This window comes from Lacerta agilis, chromosome 4 (assembly GCF_009819535.1).
Source record: "Lacerta agilis isolate rLacAgi1 chromosome 4, rLacAgi1.pri, whole genome shotgun sequence".
NCBI lineage: Eukaryota > Metazoa > Chordata > Lepidosauria > Squamata > Lacertidae > Lacerta > Lacerta agilis.
The window spans coordinates 4,963,880-4,981,928 of NC_046315.1; the positions used below are offsets into that span (position 1 = coordinate 4,963,880).

At 43.6% G+C, this 18,049-nt stretch overlaps 1 protein-coding gene, 1 long non-coding RNA gene and 1 pseudogene across 2 annotated transcripts in view; 2 read left to right on the top strand and 1 right to left on the bottom strand.

The window, feature by feature from the left end:
* LOC117045136 overlaps window positions 1–18,049 on the bottom strand; it is a 506,969-nt gene that overhangs the window by 128,119 nt on the left and 360,801 nt on the right. Inside the window, 1 exon segment of the mRNA XM_033145927.1 lies at window positions 8,892–8,896. Coding sequence (XP_033001818.1) covers window positions 8,892–8,896 — 5 coding nt within the window.
* On the top strand, window positions 6,501–16,341 carry LOC117045161. The gene is made up of 2 exons (XR_004426405.1): window positions 6,501–6,599; window positions 16,276–16,341. It is a non-coding gene; the product is annotated as an uncharacterized LOC117045161 (long non-coding RNA).
* Window positions 16,425–17,958, top strand: LOC117045004 (annotated as a pseudogene).

Sequence of the window (18,049 nt, forward strand, 5' to 3'; positions counted from 1 at the left end):
CCAAGAGCAAAGTCCTGAGCAACACCACATACATCTCCAGCGGTACCCCCTGGTCTTGGCATGAGCGTTCAAACAATGTTAGATAGCTCAAAACGTCAGTGGGGGGCGCATACTTGGGCAGGAGACGAAAATCGACATCCCTCGAGCTCCAAACCCTCGGGCGATATGGGGGACCCACTGGCCCCTGATAATACTCCTCCTCCTCCCCTGGATAATACGACGGCCCCCTTAAATCTGTCCAGCCCCGAACTCGGGGCGGCGGTTCAATATAGCTTGGCTGGCCTGCTTCGGCACCTCTGGGACTGGTGGGGTGTTGGGGCGCAGGTCGCTGTTTCTCTGCGCTCCTTTCCAAACACCTCACCTCCTCCGTTGCTGGAATCAGCTCCTCTCTGAGGCTCCTGGCTTCCATGGTCAGCACTGGCCCTGGGCTCCTAGGTTGCTCCATCCGCTGGAAGAACGGGCGCCCCGCCTCAAAACCACTTTCCCGGGAACGCCTCGGTGTAGACCGGCTGCCCTCCTCCGAGCGCGCCTTGATTTCACTGCTCACAAAACGTCCTTTACTCTCCGACAAGCTGCGCGCGTGGAAGCCTCCCCGCTGCTCGTCTCGTCTCCACACCGGCTGGAACAGAAGCGGGTCTCTCGGCTGGACTCCCGCCTGGGCACTTGGGGTTGTTAACTCCTTGAGTCCCGGCAGTTCTATCTCCCCGGCCCCTGCTTCACTGCTCCTTTCGACGTGTGTGGTCAAAAGCTGGCTTGGGACCGATGTTCTCACCGGCACCCTTTGAAACCACTGCTCTTCTTTTACATTTCTCAGTTGGTGCGACGGAGTTCCTCTCAAATCTAAGCCTCGCAAGGCCAGAGAGAGCTCTCCAGAATCTCTGCCTGCTGCCATTTCCTAGCTAGCAAAATAACAAACCGCTTGCCCCTTGTTCGGAAAATGTGCCACAAAACAACGTTTCCTAATTCACTCCTGTTTGCTTGGTCTTTTCCCACCGCTTTGCCACCATGTAGCGTTACTACCCGCTTCCCCTCCACCCCTTCTCCAGCAAGCAGGGGGAATAGCGGGGTTTTATCCTTTTTTACTTTTACTTTTTGCCTGTACCCAGCCCTCCGGCCGGGTCACAGAAGGTATCTTGCTGCCACCACCCCCTGGGTCGGGACCTGGCTGTTGCTACAGGCCAAAGCGCGGGGGCCGCTTTCCCTGTACTCCCGCAAACAGCCTCCCCCCCCCCCGGCTCAGACAGAGCCACAAAATGTAAACTAACGGTAGAGTAGCCGATTGGCAAGGACTGGAATAGCCAAGCAAACAATGGAGGAAACAAAACACACGAACAAAAGTTCTCTAAAACATCTTTTACTTAAGGATTAGTAAAACACAAAAGGCACAGTTTTCACAAAACAAGGCACAAACTTAAAACAACAAAACATCTAATTAACTAGACTCAATACACATGCTTGTTCCCTCTCCTACTCGGCAGGGATAGATACTCAACTGCTTAGCATCTGAAAGAGCTGGCAAAAGTCCTCAAGCACTCCCCCAGGACATAATGGTTGATGGGGAGGGAAAGTCCTTCGACGCCTCAGCTCTTCAGCGATGATGTTCCTGCAGTAGGCAGACTCCAAGCTCTGAAGTCTCCCCCCAGCCGCTCTCTCCTTGACACAGCCCAGCCTAGATAAGGGGTTAGCCCACCCCCAATGGCCAATTACTGCCCTAAGATCGTTAGTCACAGCTGTCAATGATCAAAGGGCAGCTGTGAGTCTGGGCTGTTACCTCCTGAATTACTCATCAGCCTAACAAGCACCAGTTGGCCCCAACCCCATTCTCGTCAGGCCAGGGTGCTTCTCTGAGGCCAAAACTTACATATCTCTCGAGATCTTCTTAAAGGCACCCCCATTTTTACATTCCTTAAAGGCATCCTCCCTTATACAGTGATACCCACGATTCTAATTACCCCAAGACCTTTATTTCCAAAACCAGGGATTTGGTATTTCCCTACAAGGGTCCTCCTCTCCGGCAGACGGACAACCCCTTCCTCAAAGCCCCTACCTCCCCCACTTCCCCCTGGGGGTCCCCCACACCACCCATCACTGTCTCCTGCTTGGAGCACTTCAGGGTTCGGAGCCCCCTGAGCTGAGCTGCCTGGCAGTTCTGAATCACCTCCAGCAGGTACAGCTGATCTTCCTCCAGCAGCTGAAAGGCAAAAGTCAGGCTGTCAGTTCCTTGGAATGGAGGGCTCCTCCACATCTGAAAGTGCAGAGTGGGGGGCAATGAGGGGCAGGTCTGAGTCCCTGCTCTGGTTCTCTCCAATACTCACCCCTGGGGGAGGGATGTGCAACTGCAGCACATCTGCAAAGAGAAGGACATGGGGACAGGTGAGTCCATCTCTGAGCACCTGGTAAGGCTATTCCAAGAGTTTTCTCCTGGATTCCAAGTCCTACTACAAGGGAGGGACACCCCAGACCTTGGGGGCTAATCCTGGCCTCCTTCAACCAGAATGTGGCTCCCCAGGCTCACGAGATGGGCAATATCCGGTTCCACTCCATCCTTTCAAAATTTAAATATCAAAACAGATCCCATATTTCAGAGCATGTAAATCACATGAGGGAAAAGACCGGGCTTCCGGCGGCTGGCGCAATCATGGATGGTCGTGGGCTGCTTCGGCTGCGAGGCACCCAGTTCATCCCGGGGGTCAGGAGCTCCGCTACCGCATAGCGGGCTCCAGTTGGGGCACGGGAAGAGCGTCCCGTGCCCTGGGCTCCCCGGCTGTGCCCATTGTGCTCCGAACCCTTCCCCCGCACCCCCTGTAAAGGGGGAGTGGGGGTGAAGGGACCACGGAGCCGGGCCTTAGGGGAAATGCCCCAACCGGGATGTTTACATGCGGCGGCAAAGTCCGTGATGAGCGTCTCTGTTCTACCTATCATTAAGGAGTTGCTAAGAAACCAGAAGCTGTGAGTAATTGACTGACTCTTTGTATTCCGGGAAAGCTCTGGGATTAAGAGAAGAAAGGCAGCCCGCCTCTCTCCCTTCGGGTGGTGAAAGAAATTAACTCTTTAAGTGACTGCTGCTACAACAATCAATTGAAAGTACTTGGAATTTGAAAGTTGAGTCTGTTGAGATCTCCTTTTGGGGGTTAACTGAGGAAAAAATATCTTCATTTGAAGTTTTGGTCTTTATACTCCGGCATTGGAAGAAATGGCGACGTTTCGGACTTGCGTAGGAAAAAATTCAGACAAAGGAAGGAAAAGACAGGAAATGCAATCTGATACCCACCTCCCCCCGAAGATGCTGGACTTTGCATTTATGTTGGCACTGAAGGACTGGGAGGAGGAGGAAAAGCTTACTGTCTTTCAACTGGAACTGCTTGATCGAAAACTAAGAGCCTTGAGTGCGATTATAAATGGAAAGAATTTGTTTTCCACAGAGGAGGCTTTTCGAAAGTTTTATTCAATGGAAACAGACTTTTGCAAAGAGTTGGAAGATGTGCTGCAAGGATGGTTTGAGATGGCTGAGCAAATCCGTCTGGAACAGGGGCCGAGTTCAGGGGGTGGCAGTAACCCTGGAACGGAAAGATTTTTAATATCCAGACTTCGAGGTGGCAGCTCGGGGTCGAGGGACATAGAATTAAGATTTCTACAAGAAGAAGAAGTATGGTACAAAGACACGGAGAAACTCAGATTGGAGAGGGCGAACATCTTGGAGCTCGATGCAGGGTTTGTTGTGGTTGCAATCAGGATCTGTGGACACTCAGAAGAATACAATAGGAGATCCGGTTCTGGTGAAAGACAGGAGAAGATAATGGACAAAAGGGGAGTGGGCTGAATCAATTAAAGTATAACATAGATGGTCTGCCATGGTATCCGAAATCGGAGTGTGAAGTCTGTTAATTACAAGTTTATTTTAAATAAGTAAGGAGATATTGAATCTAAGTTAAAAGCAGCATGATAAATGATAGAAGAAATAAGTCTAGCTGTAAGAATATCTGGTTAAGTTTTAGGTTATAATGCAAAGATTATGATAAAGGTGTTTTTTCCTTTTTTTTAAGTAATGCTAAATTTTTATAGAGAAAAGTTGTTAAGGAAATAGTGTATTGTTTTAAAACCGAAGGTGTACAGGCGGGGGAAGTCAAACGTCAAGATTTGGAACTAGAATTTTTTTTTTAGTAAGGTATACAGATAAGAAGAAGAATCCTGACATTATGTGTATTTGTATTTGTTTTGATATTTGTAGGTGTGGGGGTTGGGTTTGTGTTATTTTGTGAAAATGTCAATAAATTCTGTTAAAAAAAAAAAAAAAGGGAAAAGACCACTGCGCCACTCACAGAAATAGGACTATACTTCCTTCTCCAACCTTTAAATTAAACGTCTACCTAACGAAACTGAATTGACCCAAGTCTGCCTTCCTCCGCCAACCTCAACTTAGCTCTTCAAACCAAAATACTACCCCATCCCCGGGCGAAACCCCCAGGCCTTTCATTGGTGGAGCCGCCTCCATGCCTGTGGCGTTTACCTCAGCGCAGCACAGGGACTGACTGAGTGGGTGGCGAGATGCTTTCAGCCTCGGACACTTGGAAGTTTCTGAGATGGCCAGTTTCACGACTCTGGCGGATTTGAACAACAGGACATAGTTTGAGGACCCCTGCTCTACACTGACTGGCAGCAGCTCCCCAGAGTTTCAGGCAGGGATTTCATCCAGCCATTGCAGGAGATGTCAGAGTTTGAGCATAGGACATTCTGCAGGCCAAGCAGATGCTCTAGGGCTCCCCATATTTCACTAACCATTCAACGTTATGCTATTAGCAGCCATGGAGATTCCACCTGCCTCTTTCAAAAGGAGAACACTCACCTGATCAATTCAAGAAATAATAATAATAATAATAATAATAATAATAACAATGATTTATATCCCAGCCACTCTGGGCGGCTTCCAACAAAATATTAAAATACAATAGTTCATGAAATATTAAAAGCTCCCCTAAACATAATAACAACAACCATCCATTTTCATTTCATTGTATTAGCAATTAAGCATTTCTGGAAAGGAAAATGGCATACTTTTGTATATTAGCATAAAAAGCGTACATAAGAAAGTATTCTAAGAGCAATTTGGCAGGGGAAGGGTCTCCCTTGGGAGGGGGTGGACTCTCCTTCCTTGGAGGTTTCTATGCAGAGATCGGACGGCCATCTGCCATGGATGCTTCAGCTGAGATTCCTGCATTGCTGGGGGTTGGACTAGATGACCCTCGGATCCCCTCCTATCTCTCCACTCCTGAATTCGAGGAGGAGGTTCCTTACCTCCTGCAAAGCCCTTACCCCCGCAAGCTGTTCCTCCGGTTTCTGGCCAAGGGAGCGAAATGCACAGAGTCCAACCAAGAGCCTCACCCCCAAAAGGATATCTGGGCATTGGCGTAGCCCCCCTAAATCCATAAAAAATAAGAAAAATCTGAGGTTCTGCTAAGCGAGAGAGAGCTGAGCTAGGTGGACTCGGGTTTGCAAGGGTTAAAGTGAACTGAGCTGCCTTCCTAGAGAGGACAGGAAGCAAGAGGGGGCCAGGTCCTCCAGAGCCAAGGCCCCTCCCTCCCCAGTCCTCTCCTGCAAGGGCTGCATCGCTTTCCCTTCCTGGGATCTGGTGAGTCTCCTCTCTCTCTCTCCCCCCAGAGGGTGCAGTAGGGGGGCGAGCGGTGGGGGTCCCAGGGCTGCAGCAGGGGAGGGTGCCTGGGGGGGGCGAATGGTTTTCCAAAGCTGGACGAGGTGGACTAGCCCCCTAACCCCCCCCAAAAAAAAACACTTGGAGGAAAGAAGTTAAAGTGGGAGAGAAAGGGCAGGAATAAAGAGAGGGATCCCAGCCCATAGTCTGGCTGCTGCATTGCAAACCAGTTTCCCAGTGTCTCCAAGGGCAGCTCCACATGGAGGCCACTGCAGCAATCCTCTCGCACCCACAGCAGGGCATCCCAGGACCACATCCTCTCTGTCCCAAAGGGATTGTTGCTGGAATAGCAGCCGGAAATAGATGCTGCTACTCACAGAGCCTCCAGGGATTTTGGCACCAATGGCTGTGTGTGTGTTAAGCTTTCTTATATTATAATAATAATAATAATAATAATAATAATAATAATAATAATAATATTACGTTACTAAATTTCAAGGGAGAAGTCTTTGGCACCTCCCACTTGGCCCTCAGGGGGTTGGGCAGATACATATCTGTCCCTCAGAGCAAAGAAAAATGGACCCCATCCCAGGATACTGAATGGACAGCAGCAGAGAGTCCAAGTGCAAGAAAAGGAGACCGAAGCAGGGGAGTGGGGTGGGGGTGGGGAGCAACTCCTGAGGACCCCTGGGTGAGGACCCCCACTAGAGCCAAGCATCCATTTTTCAAAAGATACAAAGGATTCCCTTGTCAGTCAGTTCTGACTTCATGCATTGACTGGAAGGCAGCAGAAACCAGGTTGATTAATCTCACAGAAATCCCTTCAGTTGCCTCCACAGTCCGGAAGATCTTTCTCTTTGTTTCATGGACGAGGACTGGGCGTTGCTGGATCCTGACCAGAGAGCTCTACATAAGGACGTCATGGAGGACAATCGTGGGATCGTGGCATCTCTTGGTAAGGCTCCCTGTGGGATCATCATATGTGCCAGGAAATTCAAAAAATACCTCTTTGTGACCAACCTCATATATTTTCAGAGAGCTCAATAGCGCCTCCTACAACACCTGGGATCCTAACACCCCCATAATAAACAGTAAATTACAGTTTTTTTCTTTGAACAATCTTCCTCAAATTATTCCTTTTTCTACCACGATTGCGCTGCTCTGAGCTGCCTAGGCCATCTTAAATGTCAGCTTCAGAATTGTTAGGACAGATCAGTAGCTTCAGGTGTTCTGTTTTTGTTTTTGCTGCTGTCAGTCTTGGGTTGATCAAAGAGACGACTGACATTGGAGATGGAGGGGATGCCATGACTGGGCCAAACAAAATCCATCCCAGAGAAGAGCCAGGCTTATTGAATCTCAGGTAGTAGTAGCAGTGAGGATGATGATGATGATGATGATGATGTTGATGATAGTAATACAGTGGAACCTCAGTTTACAAACTTAAACTTTTCCAGAACAGAACTGTTCTTAAATTGAGGTACCACTGTAGTAATAATATTAATTTTTATTTATACCCTGCCCATCTGGCTGGGTTACCCTAGCCACTCTGGTCGGCTTCCAACACATATATAAACATGAAACATAAATAATACTAATCTGATCCCATATAAAAAGTGTTGTGATATTATGACATGACGAGCTGCGAACGCTGCAGCAAGGTCACAAGACTCAAGAGTCATGTTTCATCTCTGTGGGAATTACACTGGGCATACCAGCTCCCACACATGTGATGTCATTGTAATTTACAAATGTACTTTACTTTCTGTTTTGCATCGGAGATGCAAGACGCTTTAAGAGACAGCTCTGAATTATGAGCTGCTACGCAGAGACATTCTGCTTTATCTACAATAAAGTAGATCTTAGCCCAAAAGGCTTGTGTGTGTTGTTTTCAAGCTGTGAACAACCGCATATTACATTGTGCCCCTGGACTCTAGAAGCCAGAGGGCACGGAAGCTTCGTCCGCCTTGGGGGTCAGTCTTTCAACCTGCCCCCGCGGGAAGTTTTCATAGTAATACAGTGGAACCTCAGTTTACAAACTTAAACTTTTCCAGAACAGAACTGTTCTTAAATTGAGGTACCACTGTAGTAATAATATTAATTTTTATTTATACCCTGCCCATCTGGCTGGGTTACCCCAGCCACTCTGGTCGGCTTCCAACACATATATAAACATGAAACATAAATAATAATAATCTGATCCCATATAAAAAGAACATTAACTTTAAAATGAACAACTTATACTAGTGGCCAAAATGGGGAAAACCTTTTGTGAAAAGTGTATTTATGAGGTTTGATGGCTCATAATACCACTTTTGTGTGGAGTAATACCATAAAATAATATATATATGGAAAGATAATTTAATGAAGAATGTAATGCAGTAACTTTTATGATGGAGTATTTATTAGAACAGCAATCATCAAATAAAAACGTGAAACCTTTGGTAACCATTGGTAACCTTTACAAGAAGAGAAGAGTTTGGATTTTACATCCCGCTTTATCAATACCCGAAGGAGTCTCAAAGTGGCTAACACTCTCCTTTCCCTTCTTCTCCTACAACAAACACTCTGTGAGGTGAGTGGGGCTGAGAGACTAGCAGCCCAGAGTCACCCAGCAGCTGCATGTGGAGGAAAGGAAACATGAACCCTGTTCACTAGATTATGAGTCTACCGCCCTTAACCACTACACCACACTGGCTCTTAGCTTTAATTACAGCCTTACAACGCCTTCCTGTGAAGTGAACCAAATTTTTAGTTCTGCAGCTGTAATAATGTGGAACCAAGACTGAATTATTGCCTCTGTTAATTGGGCTTTATTGCTGGGTTGCTTCTGACTAACAAGTTTCTTTAGTTGGCTCCATAGATTATCGATTGGGTTAAAGTTTGGGCTATTCCCAGGCCATTCCAGCAGTGGAATAGGATTATCTTGAAAGCACCTTCCGCACACAGCAGCAACATGACATGGAGCTGAATCCTATTGAGAGGGCAAATGAATAAATAAATAAATCTACACACATATACTGTATATAAATGCTTCAGTATCTGGGAAAAGATCACCTGCGGAAGGCTTCAGTTTCGGCTCAAGTATTTCTTTTTTTTTTTTAATAAGATTTTATTATTTTCTATTAAGACAAATAAAAAAAACATAACATAAACAACAACATTAACAATACAATGCATAAACACAACACAAAAACACAATCAAACAATTACAATAAAAAGAGACATATACAAACCTTTAAACTAACACTTATCCTCTTATTTTTCTTGTTTCTATCTTCTCTATTTTGGGGGACTTCCCCCATTCCCTCCACTGTCTTCAAAATCATATATACCTTCTAGGTAGCTTTGTATCTTATTCTGTTCACATTTGCTCAATTTTTAATGTGCTTTACTTTACTTAATCATATCTTAACTTAAACACCAAATCTTAACATATTTTCTAACAATTGAATCTTTCACACAAAAATATCTTACTGACAATTTTATCTAACATATACCTACTAAAGCCGCTATTCTATTTAATTCTGCTCAAATATTCAATTTTACTGATTTAACCAAATAGTCTTTAAATTTCTTCCAATCTCGTGGCACCTTCTCCTCCCTCTGGTCCCGGATTCTGGCGGTCAGTTCTGCGAGTTCCATATATTCCATCATCTTCATCTGCCATTCTTCCACCGTTGGTATCTCTTCACCTTTCCATGTTCTTGCCAATAAAATTCTCGCTGCTGTTGTGGCATACATAAAAAACACTCTATCCTGACTGGGTATCTCTTCATTAGTTATGCTCAGGAGAAATGCCTCTGGTTTCTTACAAAAGGTAACCTTCATTACCTTCTTGAGTTCGTTGTAAATCTTATCCCAGAAAGCATTTACCACTGGGCACAACCACCACATATGAAAAAAGGTACCTTTCGCATGTTTACATTTCCAACATACATCTGACATTTTGGTATTCATCTTTGCTATCTTAACTGGTGTCAAATACCATCTGTAAACCATTTTCATTATATTTTCTCTTAAACTATGACAAGCAGTGAATTTAATACCTTTTTGCCACAATCTCTCCCAGTCATCCATCATAATATTATGTCCTACATCTTTCGCCCACTCTATCATTGATGATTTAACCAGTTCATCTTTCGTATGCCACTCTAGCAAAAGATTATACATTTTGGAAAGGTTTTTAAAGTTCGATTCTATCAGTTCTGTTTCCAGTTTTGATTTTTCTACTTGAAAACCAACTTTTTTGTCCATTTTGAATGTTTCATACACCTGATGATAGTGCAGCCAGTCGGGGACCTGGCTTTTCACTTGATCGTAGCTTTTTAGCTTAAAAGAGTCCCCTTCCTGCTGCAATATGTCCATGTATCTTAACCAGTTTGCAGACATGTTCGGTCTCTTATAGGCCTTGGCCTCCACTGGAGAGATCCATCTAGGGGTCTTTCTCTCTAACAAGTCTTTATATCTAATCCAGACCTGGTACAAGGATTTTCTAACTATATGCGTCTTAAAAGTTCTGTGGATCTTAGCCTTGTCATACCACAGGTATGCATGCCAACCGAACATATTATCATATCCTTCCAAGTCCAATACATCAACATTCTCTAGTTTGAACCAATCCTTTAGCCAGCAAAAGGCCGCTGCTTCAAAGTATAGTCTTAAGTCCGGCAGGGCAAAGCCTCCTCTATCTTTAGAGTCTGTTAAAATCTTAAACTTGATTCTTGGCTTTTTGCCCTGCCATACAAACCTTGATAAGTCCTTTTGCCATTTCTTAAAACAATCCAGTTTGTCCAGAATTGGTATGGCTTGGAATAAAAACAGCATCCTTGGTAGGACATTCATTTTTATCACGGCAATTCTTCCCATTAACGACAATTTCAATCTAGTCCATATCTCCATGTCTTTCTTTATTTCCATCCACAGTCTTTCATAGTTGTCCTTGTACAGGTTCAGATTCTTGGTTGTAAGATTGATACCTAGATATTTTACTGTTTTGACAAAATTGAGGCCAGTGCCTTCCTGTAATCTTTGGATTTGTTCTGCACTCATATTTTTTCCTAAAACTTTGGTTTTCTGCTTGTTTAATTTGAAACCAGCTACAAGACCAAATTGTTCGATTATTTCCAAGGCTCTGGGGACACTGCTTTCCGGTTCCTGCAGGGATAGCATCAAATCGTCTGCAAAGGCGCGTAGTTTGTATTCCTTCTCTCCCACACGGATTCCTTTTATCTGTTTGTCCTTTCGTATCATGTTTAGGAGGACTTCCAGGACCGTGATAAAAAGTAAAGGGGAGATAGGGCACCCTTGTCTTGTTCCCTTTTCAACTTCAAACTCCTCCGATATCACACTGTTTACAATTACTTTAGCTCTTTGTTCTGTATAGATGGCATTAATTCCATTCAAAAACTTTTCACCAACTCCCATCCTTTCCAAATTCTTTTTCATAAATGTCCAAGAAACTTTATCAAATGCTTTCTCTGCATCGACAAACAATAGTGCCGCATCTGTATTTATGTTTCTCTCCAGTTTTTCTAAAATGTCCACAATAATTCTCGTATTATTGCTAATTTGTCTTCCTGGCAAGAAACCTGCTTGGTCTCTATGTATATAATCTTTCAACACTCTTTTCAGCCTTGTAGCCAATATATTTGCAAAAATCTTATAGTCCACATTCAAAAGGGATATTGGACGATAATTTTTCATTTGCGTCACATCCATATCTGGTTTTGGAATCAGTGTGATAAAGGCTTCCTTCCACGTCTCTGGTGCCCTATCTCCTTCTAGTATCTTGTTGCAAACTTCTCTTAGTGGCTGCGATAGCCAGTCTTTCAATGTCTTATAATATTTTGCTGTTAATCCATCCGGTCCTGGAGCCTTCCCCAATTGCATGTTGTTTATTGCATCTTCTATTTCCTGCGTCGTTATTGGGTGGTTGAGAGTATCTAATTTTTCCTCTGGGACCTTTTGCAATCCGTTTTTTTCCAGAAATCGGTCTATTTCTGCTTCATCTATCTTCTCCTCCTTGTACAGTTGCTTATAAAATCTTTGAAAACACCATCTGATTTCCTCTGGTTTCTCCACGTTTTTTCCATTTACTACCAAGGTATTGATGACATTTACCTTTTGTCTTTTCTTCAATTGCCAAGCTAGTAATTTTCCACATTTATTAGCCGATTCGAATGTTCTTTGCTTCATCATTTTCACTTTCCATTCAATATCCTGGTTCATTATATTGGCATATTGGGATTGCAAGTATTTAATTTCTTTTTGAATTTTAACGCATCTGGGATGACCTCTTAGTTCTTTTTCCTTTTCTTTGATTAATTTCAACAATCTCTCCATCTCTGCATTTTGTTGTCTCTTCTTTTTTGCTTTTTCACTAATGAGAAATCCTCTCATTACAGCTTTACTTGCATCCCAAGCAATTCTTTTCTCCACTTCGGGGCTCCAATTTATCTGAAAATATTCTTTCATCTTTTTCGCCGCTCTTTCCACTAGCTTGGTGTTTCTCATCAAAGCGTCATCCATTCTCCATCTAAAAGAATCCTTGGAAATCATTTTTAAATTTAGCTGTACAGGATTGTGGTCTGAAAGAGTTTTGGGGCCAATTTCTGCCTTTTGTATTTTTGGAGCCAATTCATTCGAGATCCAAATATAATCTATCCTCGACCATGACTGCTGAGGTTCGCTGAAGTATGTTGCCTCTGTATCTGTGGGATTTTTTAATCTCCAAGAATCCACCAAATTCAAATTGTCCACCATTTCGAAAAAGGTCTTTGGGAGTTTCCCATCATTCGTTAATTTAGTTCTTTGAGATCTGTCCATTAATGTGGAAACTGCACCGTTAAAATCTCCGAGGCAAACTAATTTGTAATCCAAATAGTCCAACAGCAAGTCATGTATTTTCTTGTAAAAGATTGACTTTCCATCATTTGGTGCATAAAGTCCCAGAATCAAGAATTTTTCGCCTTGTATGTTAATTTCAATTGCGATATATCTCCCTTCTTCATCTTTAAAGAGCTGTCTTGGGCTATATTTCTCCTTTGCGTATATCACTACTCCTCTCTTCTTGACCTTATCCGATGATATAAACTCTTGGCCTAATTTTTTATTCTGTAATAATCTTCTGTGACGTCGGGCTATGTGGGTTTCCTGTAAACATATTATATCCAAATTCTTCTTTTCTATGCTGTAAAACACTCTGCGTCTCTTTGGTCTCTGGTTCAATCCCCGGACATTCCATGTCATTAACTTGAGCGCCATTTTCCTTTCTCTAGTCTTCTCCTCCAGTTGCTTCTCCTTTCTTGTCTTCCTCTGGATCCTTGCCTGAACTTGGTAGAATTGGTGGTGGTCCCGGCGGTGGTGGGAATACCTCTGGAAACCTGTAGAATTGTGCTGGGTCGAGTGGTGTGCCTTTAAATTGTTCCAGATGCTTGTCCAAGAACTTCTGTTTCTCCGCCAGGGACCTTATTCTTATCTTTTTTCCTTCAAACGTGAATGCCAGGCCTTCTGGAAATTCCCAACTGAAGGGGATTTTCCTTTTTCTAAGCTCAGTTGCCAAATCGTTGTAAGGAACTCTTTTGTCAAGGAAAAATCTGGGGATATCCTTATAAAAAATTACTTTATTCTGCTCTACCACCAGGTTGTTTCTATAATGCCAGTCCAGAAAGAAGTCCCTATCGTGTCGATCGTGGCACACAATCAAACAGTCGCTGACTGTTTTGTTACTTTTCTTTCCTCTGGAACCTCTTGGACCAAATCTGAAGGCCTTCACTATGCGCGCTGAGACGTTGATTTCTTCTATCTCCCAAAATCCTGAAAATAACTTCACTATGTAATCTTTTAGGTCTTCCCCTTCCACTTCTGGAAGATTTCTTAGGCGGATGTTGCCCTCTCTTTGATGTAGTTGCAGAAACGCAAGGGACTCTTCCACAGACCTCTGTCGTGTTCCAATATTCTCTATCTGTTCCAAATCTAAATTGTCCAATTTTTCCTCCACCTTTTTTATTTTTTCCTTAACCACTTTAATTTCCTCTGAGTCCTTTTTCAAGGTGGTCACCTCTTGCCCAATCCTGTTGATCTCTTCTCTGTTCTTCTTTACATTCTCCTCAATTTGCCCAATTGATTTTTCTAGGGTCTGCGTAGAATTTTTAATATCAGCTTTTATATCCGCTTGAAGTTTTTCTATCGCTGAATTCACTGCTGTATTTCCTGATGAGACTTGATCTTGTGTTTGCTTCAGCCCATCAGTAACGCTTTTCAGTCCTGCTGCAATTTCTGCCACACTAGCAACCAATTTCTCCATTTGTTCCTGTAGAGTTAGGGAAACAGAGCCTTTTCTCTTCTCAGAGCCAGTTCCTTTAGATCTAGTTTCCATTCCCTGTGGGCTCTGCAACTGTAATCTCAAGGTCACTCCAGTTGCTGTGGTAACAATCTCAGACATTCACAGTAGAAGGCCAACAGTCCCAAAAGTAAACACCAGGTGGCCAGCAGATCAGTTCTGAGAACAAAGAGACTGCTGAGCCAGGAGCCCACACCAGTCCCAAGAGTCCAACTTTTAGGCAAAGAGTTTAAATTCCAAAGTATAAATTCCTTAAAGCCAAGAAGGGTTCACCTTCATGTAGCCCAAGTCAGTAACAATTCTTGGCTTGCAGTGTTACCACCAAAGTTTATAAAGTAGCTTGTATCTGGTTACAAAGAAGTCAAAATGTCTCCACTGGTAAACAGTCACTGAGACACCAACAAAGAAAAAATGGCAACAATATATCACAGCCCGCTACTGACCCGGAATCCTAATCCAGAGGGTGAGGGGCGTCTTCTTTTGCCATATCAACTGTTTTTAAGTCTTAAAACAAACTTTAAGCAACTTTTAAACCACTTTTAAGAAGTTTGGCAGAGTTCGCAAAACTTTTCCGTTAGTCGCGGCTTTGATCTTTTAGCGCTACCAAGCTCGCGCAAACAGTACAAAGGGAACAGGCTTCCTTTTGCAGTTTCCTCTGCAAGTAGTGCTCTTTAAACTTGTAAAAATAATCCAATTCTTTAACTTACAGAGTTTCTTCGGAGATTTCTATGCAGGAAGTGCCGGGTGCTCGAGTCTGGCGGGATCGCTGCTTTGATCCTCCGCAGGCAGATGCTTCTTCAGTCCCGTGCCGGCGCTCCGCTCGCCCGATTTTCCCCCTTACGAGGGTCAATCGGGAACGGAGACGGCACGTCTGGGACCCACGAAGCTCAGGTCCACGGGACGCTCTTCCCGTGGCTTTAAGGGACCCGTGGCGCAGGCACGGAAGTCCCTAAAGCCTAGCGGAGGACGGAGCCGTCGGACTCCCGTCCGCCATTGACCGGCACCTAACCGGAACGTATTTCATTCCTGGATTTTGGGGGCATTTACATTCCCATTAATGACACAAATTCTGCCCACACCTTTTGCTGCCATACAACCCCAGATCATCACACTATCATTCATGGTCGGTGTAATGCAAGTTGGATGTAAATCTTCTCCGATTCATCTCCTGGCTTATTTCATGCCATCACTACTAAGCAAGGAGATTTGGGTCTCATTGCTCCAAATAACACTGTCCCATTCTTCCGTTGTCCAGTTAACATGGGTTTAATCTTTCAAGCTTTGCTTGAGAGATAACAATGTCTTTTTCCTTAGAATTCTAACATTTAGACCAGTCCTTGCACTCAACTTCATATTACCGGTACATTTCACCATGTCATCTTGTATACACCCAGATGATTTTCTTCTGTCATGTAGGGACAGTCTCTCCATTCTTCGATCATCACTTTCCTTTGTGAACCTTTTCCTTTCTTTACCAGTCTGATTTTGTAGTGACTGAGTCTCCTTATGCCTCTTCAAAAATATAGGAATGCCAGCTTTTGTTAAGTTTTCCCCAATCTTGCTTCTAATTTTTTCATAACTGTAGCTTTGTTCACTTAATTGTACAGTGGTACCTCTGGTTACGTACCTAATTCGTTTTTGATGTCCGTTCTTAACCTGAAGCGTACTTAACCTGAAACACCACTTTAGCTAATGGGACCTCCTGCTGCCGCTGCACCGCCAGAGCACGATTTCTGTTCTTAAGTGGGGTTCTTAACCTGAAGCGTACTTAACCCGAGGTATCACTGTACTATTTTACATCGCTTTCTCGGTGACCAGTCAACTCTTTGTGCCATTTTTAAAATTTTCTTATGTTTTACAAACTCACTAAATGAAAGAACACAAAAAACCAACCAACTTGATAACAATCACATAACACACTGACAAAAGTCAACCTGAGCAAGTTGTGCTTCCTTTTTCTGGTTATTTGGCTATAATGTTTGATAGAATATGGGTAATTGAACAGACTTTGTTGGATTACATTCTTGATTAAATTATCTTTCCATTGATATATAATTTTATGATATTACTCCAAAAGAAGTGGTTTTACGAGCCATCAAACCTCTGAAATGTACTTTTTTCCAAGTCTTCCAGAATCTTGACCACTACTTTATATCAAAGAAAGCAACAATATTAATACTAAATATGTTGGTTAATGACAAACAACACAGGTAATGAACACACACCCAACTCCTTTCAGTTCTTTTCCATTTGTTCCTGAGGCTCCAATCCCTTTTTGTTTCCACTACAGATTGTGATGAATCAGAAATCGAGAACAAAGGTGACCACGACAAAATCCCCAGAGAGGATAAGCCACGTAAAAATTTGGAGTGTGGAGAAAGCTGCAGTCAGGGCTCCCATTCCACATCTTCCCATCAACAAAATCTAATTGGAAAGAAACTCTACCACTGCATGGAATGTGGAAAGAACTTCAGTCAGAGCTCCCATCTCAATTCCCATCAAAGAATTCATACAGGGGAGAAGCCCCATCGGTGCTTCGAATGTGGAAAGAGCTTCAGTAAGAAAGTGAGTCTCACTTCCCATCAAAGAATTCATACAGGGGAGAAACCCTATCAGTGTGTGGAATGTGGAAAGAGCTTCAGGAAGAGCTACAATCTAACTTCCCATCAAAGAATTCATACAGGCGAGAAACCCTATCAGTGCTTTGAATGTGGAAAGAGCTTCAGTCAGAGCTCCTCTCTCACTTCCCATCAAAGAATTCATACAGGCGAGAAACCCTATCAGTGCTTTGAATGTGGAAAGAGCTTCAGTCGCAGCCACAGTCTCACTTCCCATCAAAGAATTCATACAGGGGAGAAACCCTATCAGTGCTTTGAAAGTGGAAAGAGCTTCAGTCACAGCCACAGTCTCACTTCCGATCAAATAATTCATACAGGGGAGAAACCCTATCAGTGTATGGAATGTGGAAAGAGTTTCACTTACAGCTCCTCTCTCACTAAGCATCAGAGAATTCATACAGGGGAGAAACGCTATCAGTGCTTTGAATGTGGAAAGAGCTTCAGTCGCAGCCACAGTCTCACTTCCCATCAAAGAATTCATACAGGGGAGAAACCCTATCAGTGCTTTGAATGTGGAAACAGCTTCACGGATAGCTCCTCTCTCACTTCCCATCAAAGAATTCATACAGGGGAGAAACCCTATCAGTGCTTCGAATGTGGAAAGAGCTTCAGTCGCAGCCAGAGTCTCACTTCCCATCAAATAATTCATACAGGGGAGAAACCCTATCAGTGTGTGGAATGTGGAAAGAGCTTCAGTCAGAGCGCCCATCTCACTTTCCATAAAAGAATTCATACAGGGGAGAAACCCTATCAGTGCATGGAATGTGGAAAGAGCTTCAGTAAGAAAGTGAGTCTCACTTCCCATCAAAGAATTCATACAGGGGAGAAACCCTATCAGTGTGTGGAATGTGGAAGGAGCTTCACGAAGAGCTACAATCTAACTTCCCATCAAAGAATTCATACAGGCGAGAAACCCTATCAGTGCTTTGAATGTGGAAAGAGCTTCAGTCGCAGCCACAGTCTCACTTCCCATCAAAGAATTCATACAGGGGAGAAACCCTATCAGTGCTTTGAATGTGGAAAGAGCTTCAGTCACAGCCACCGTCTCACTTCCCATCAAAGAATTCATGCAGGGGAGAAACCCTATCAGTGCGTGGAATGTGGAAAGAGCTTCACTGATAGCTCCCCTCTCACTAAGCATCAGAGAATTCATACAGGGGAGAAACCATTATCAGTGCTTTGAATGTGGAAAGAGCTTCAGTCAGAGCTCCTCTCTCACTTCCCATCAAATAATTCATACAGGGGAGAAACCATATCAGTGCGTGTAATGTGGAAAGAGCTTCAGTCAGAGCTCCAAACTCACTTCCAATAAAAGAATTCATACAAAGGTCAGAAAAACCATTATACAGATTTAAGAGCCAGGCAAACCCGCACCTTTTTAACCAGACATTTGGCTGATTGACATCTAATGCCCTTTTTAAATGTGGTGTGTTGTGTTTTTATATT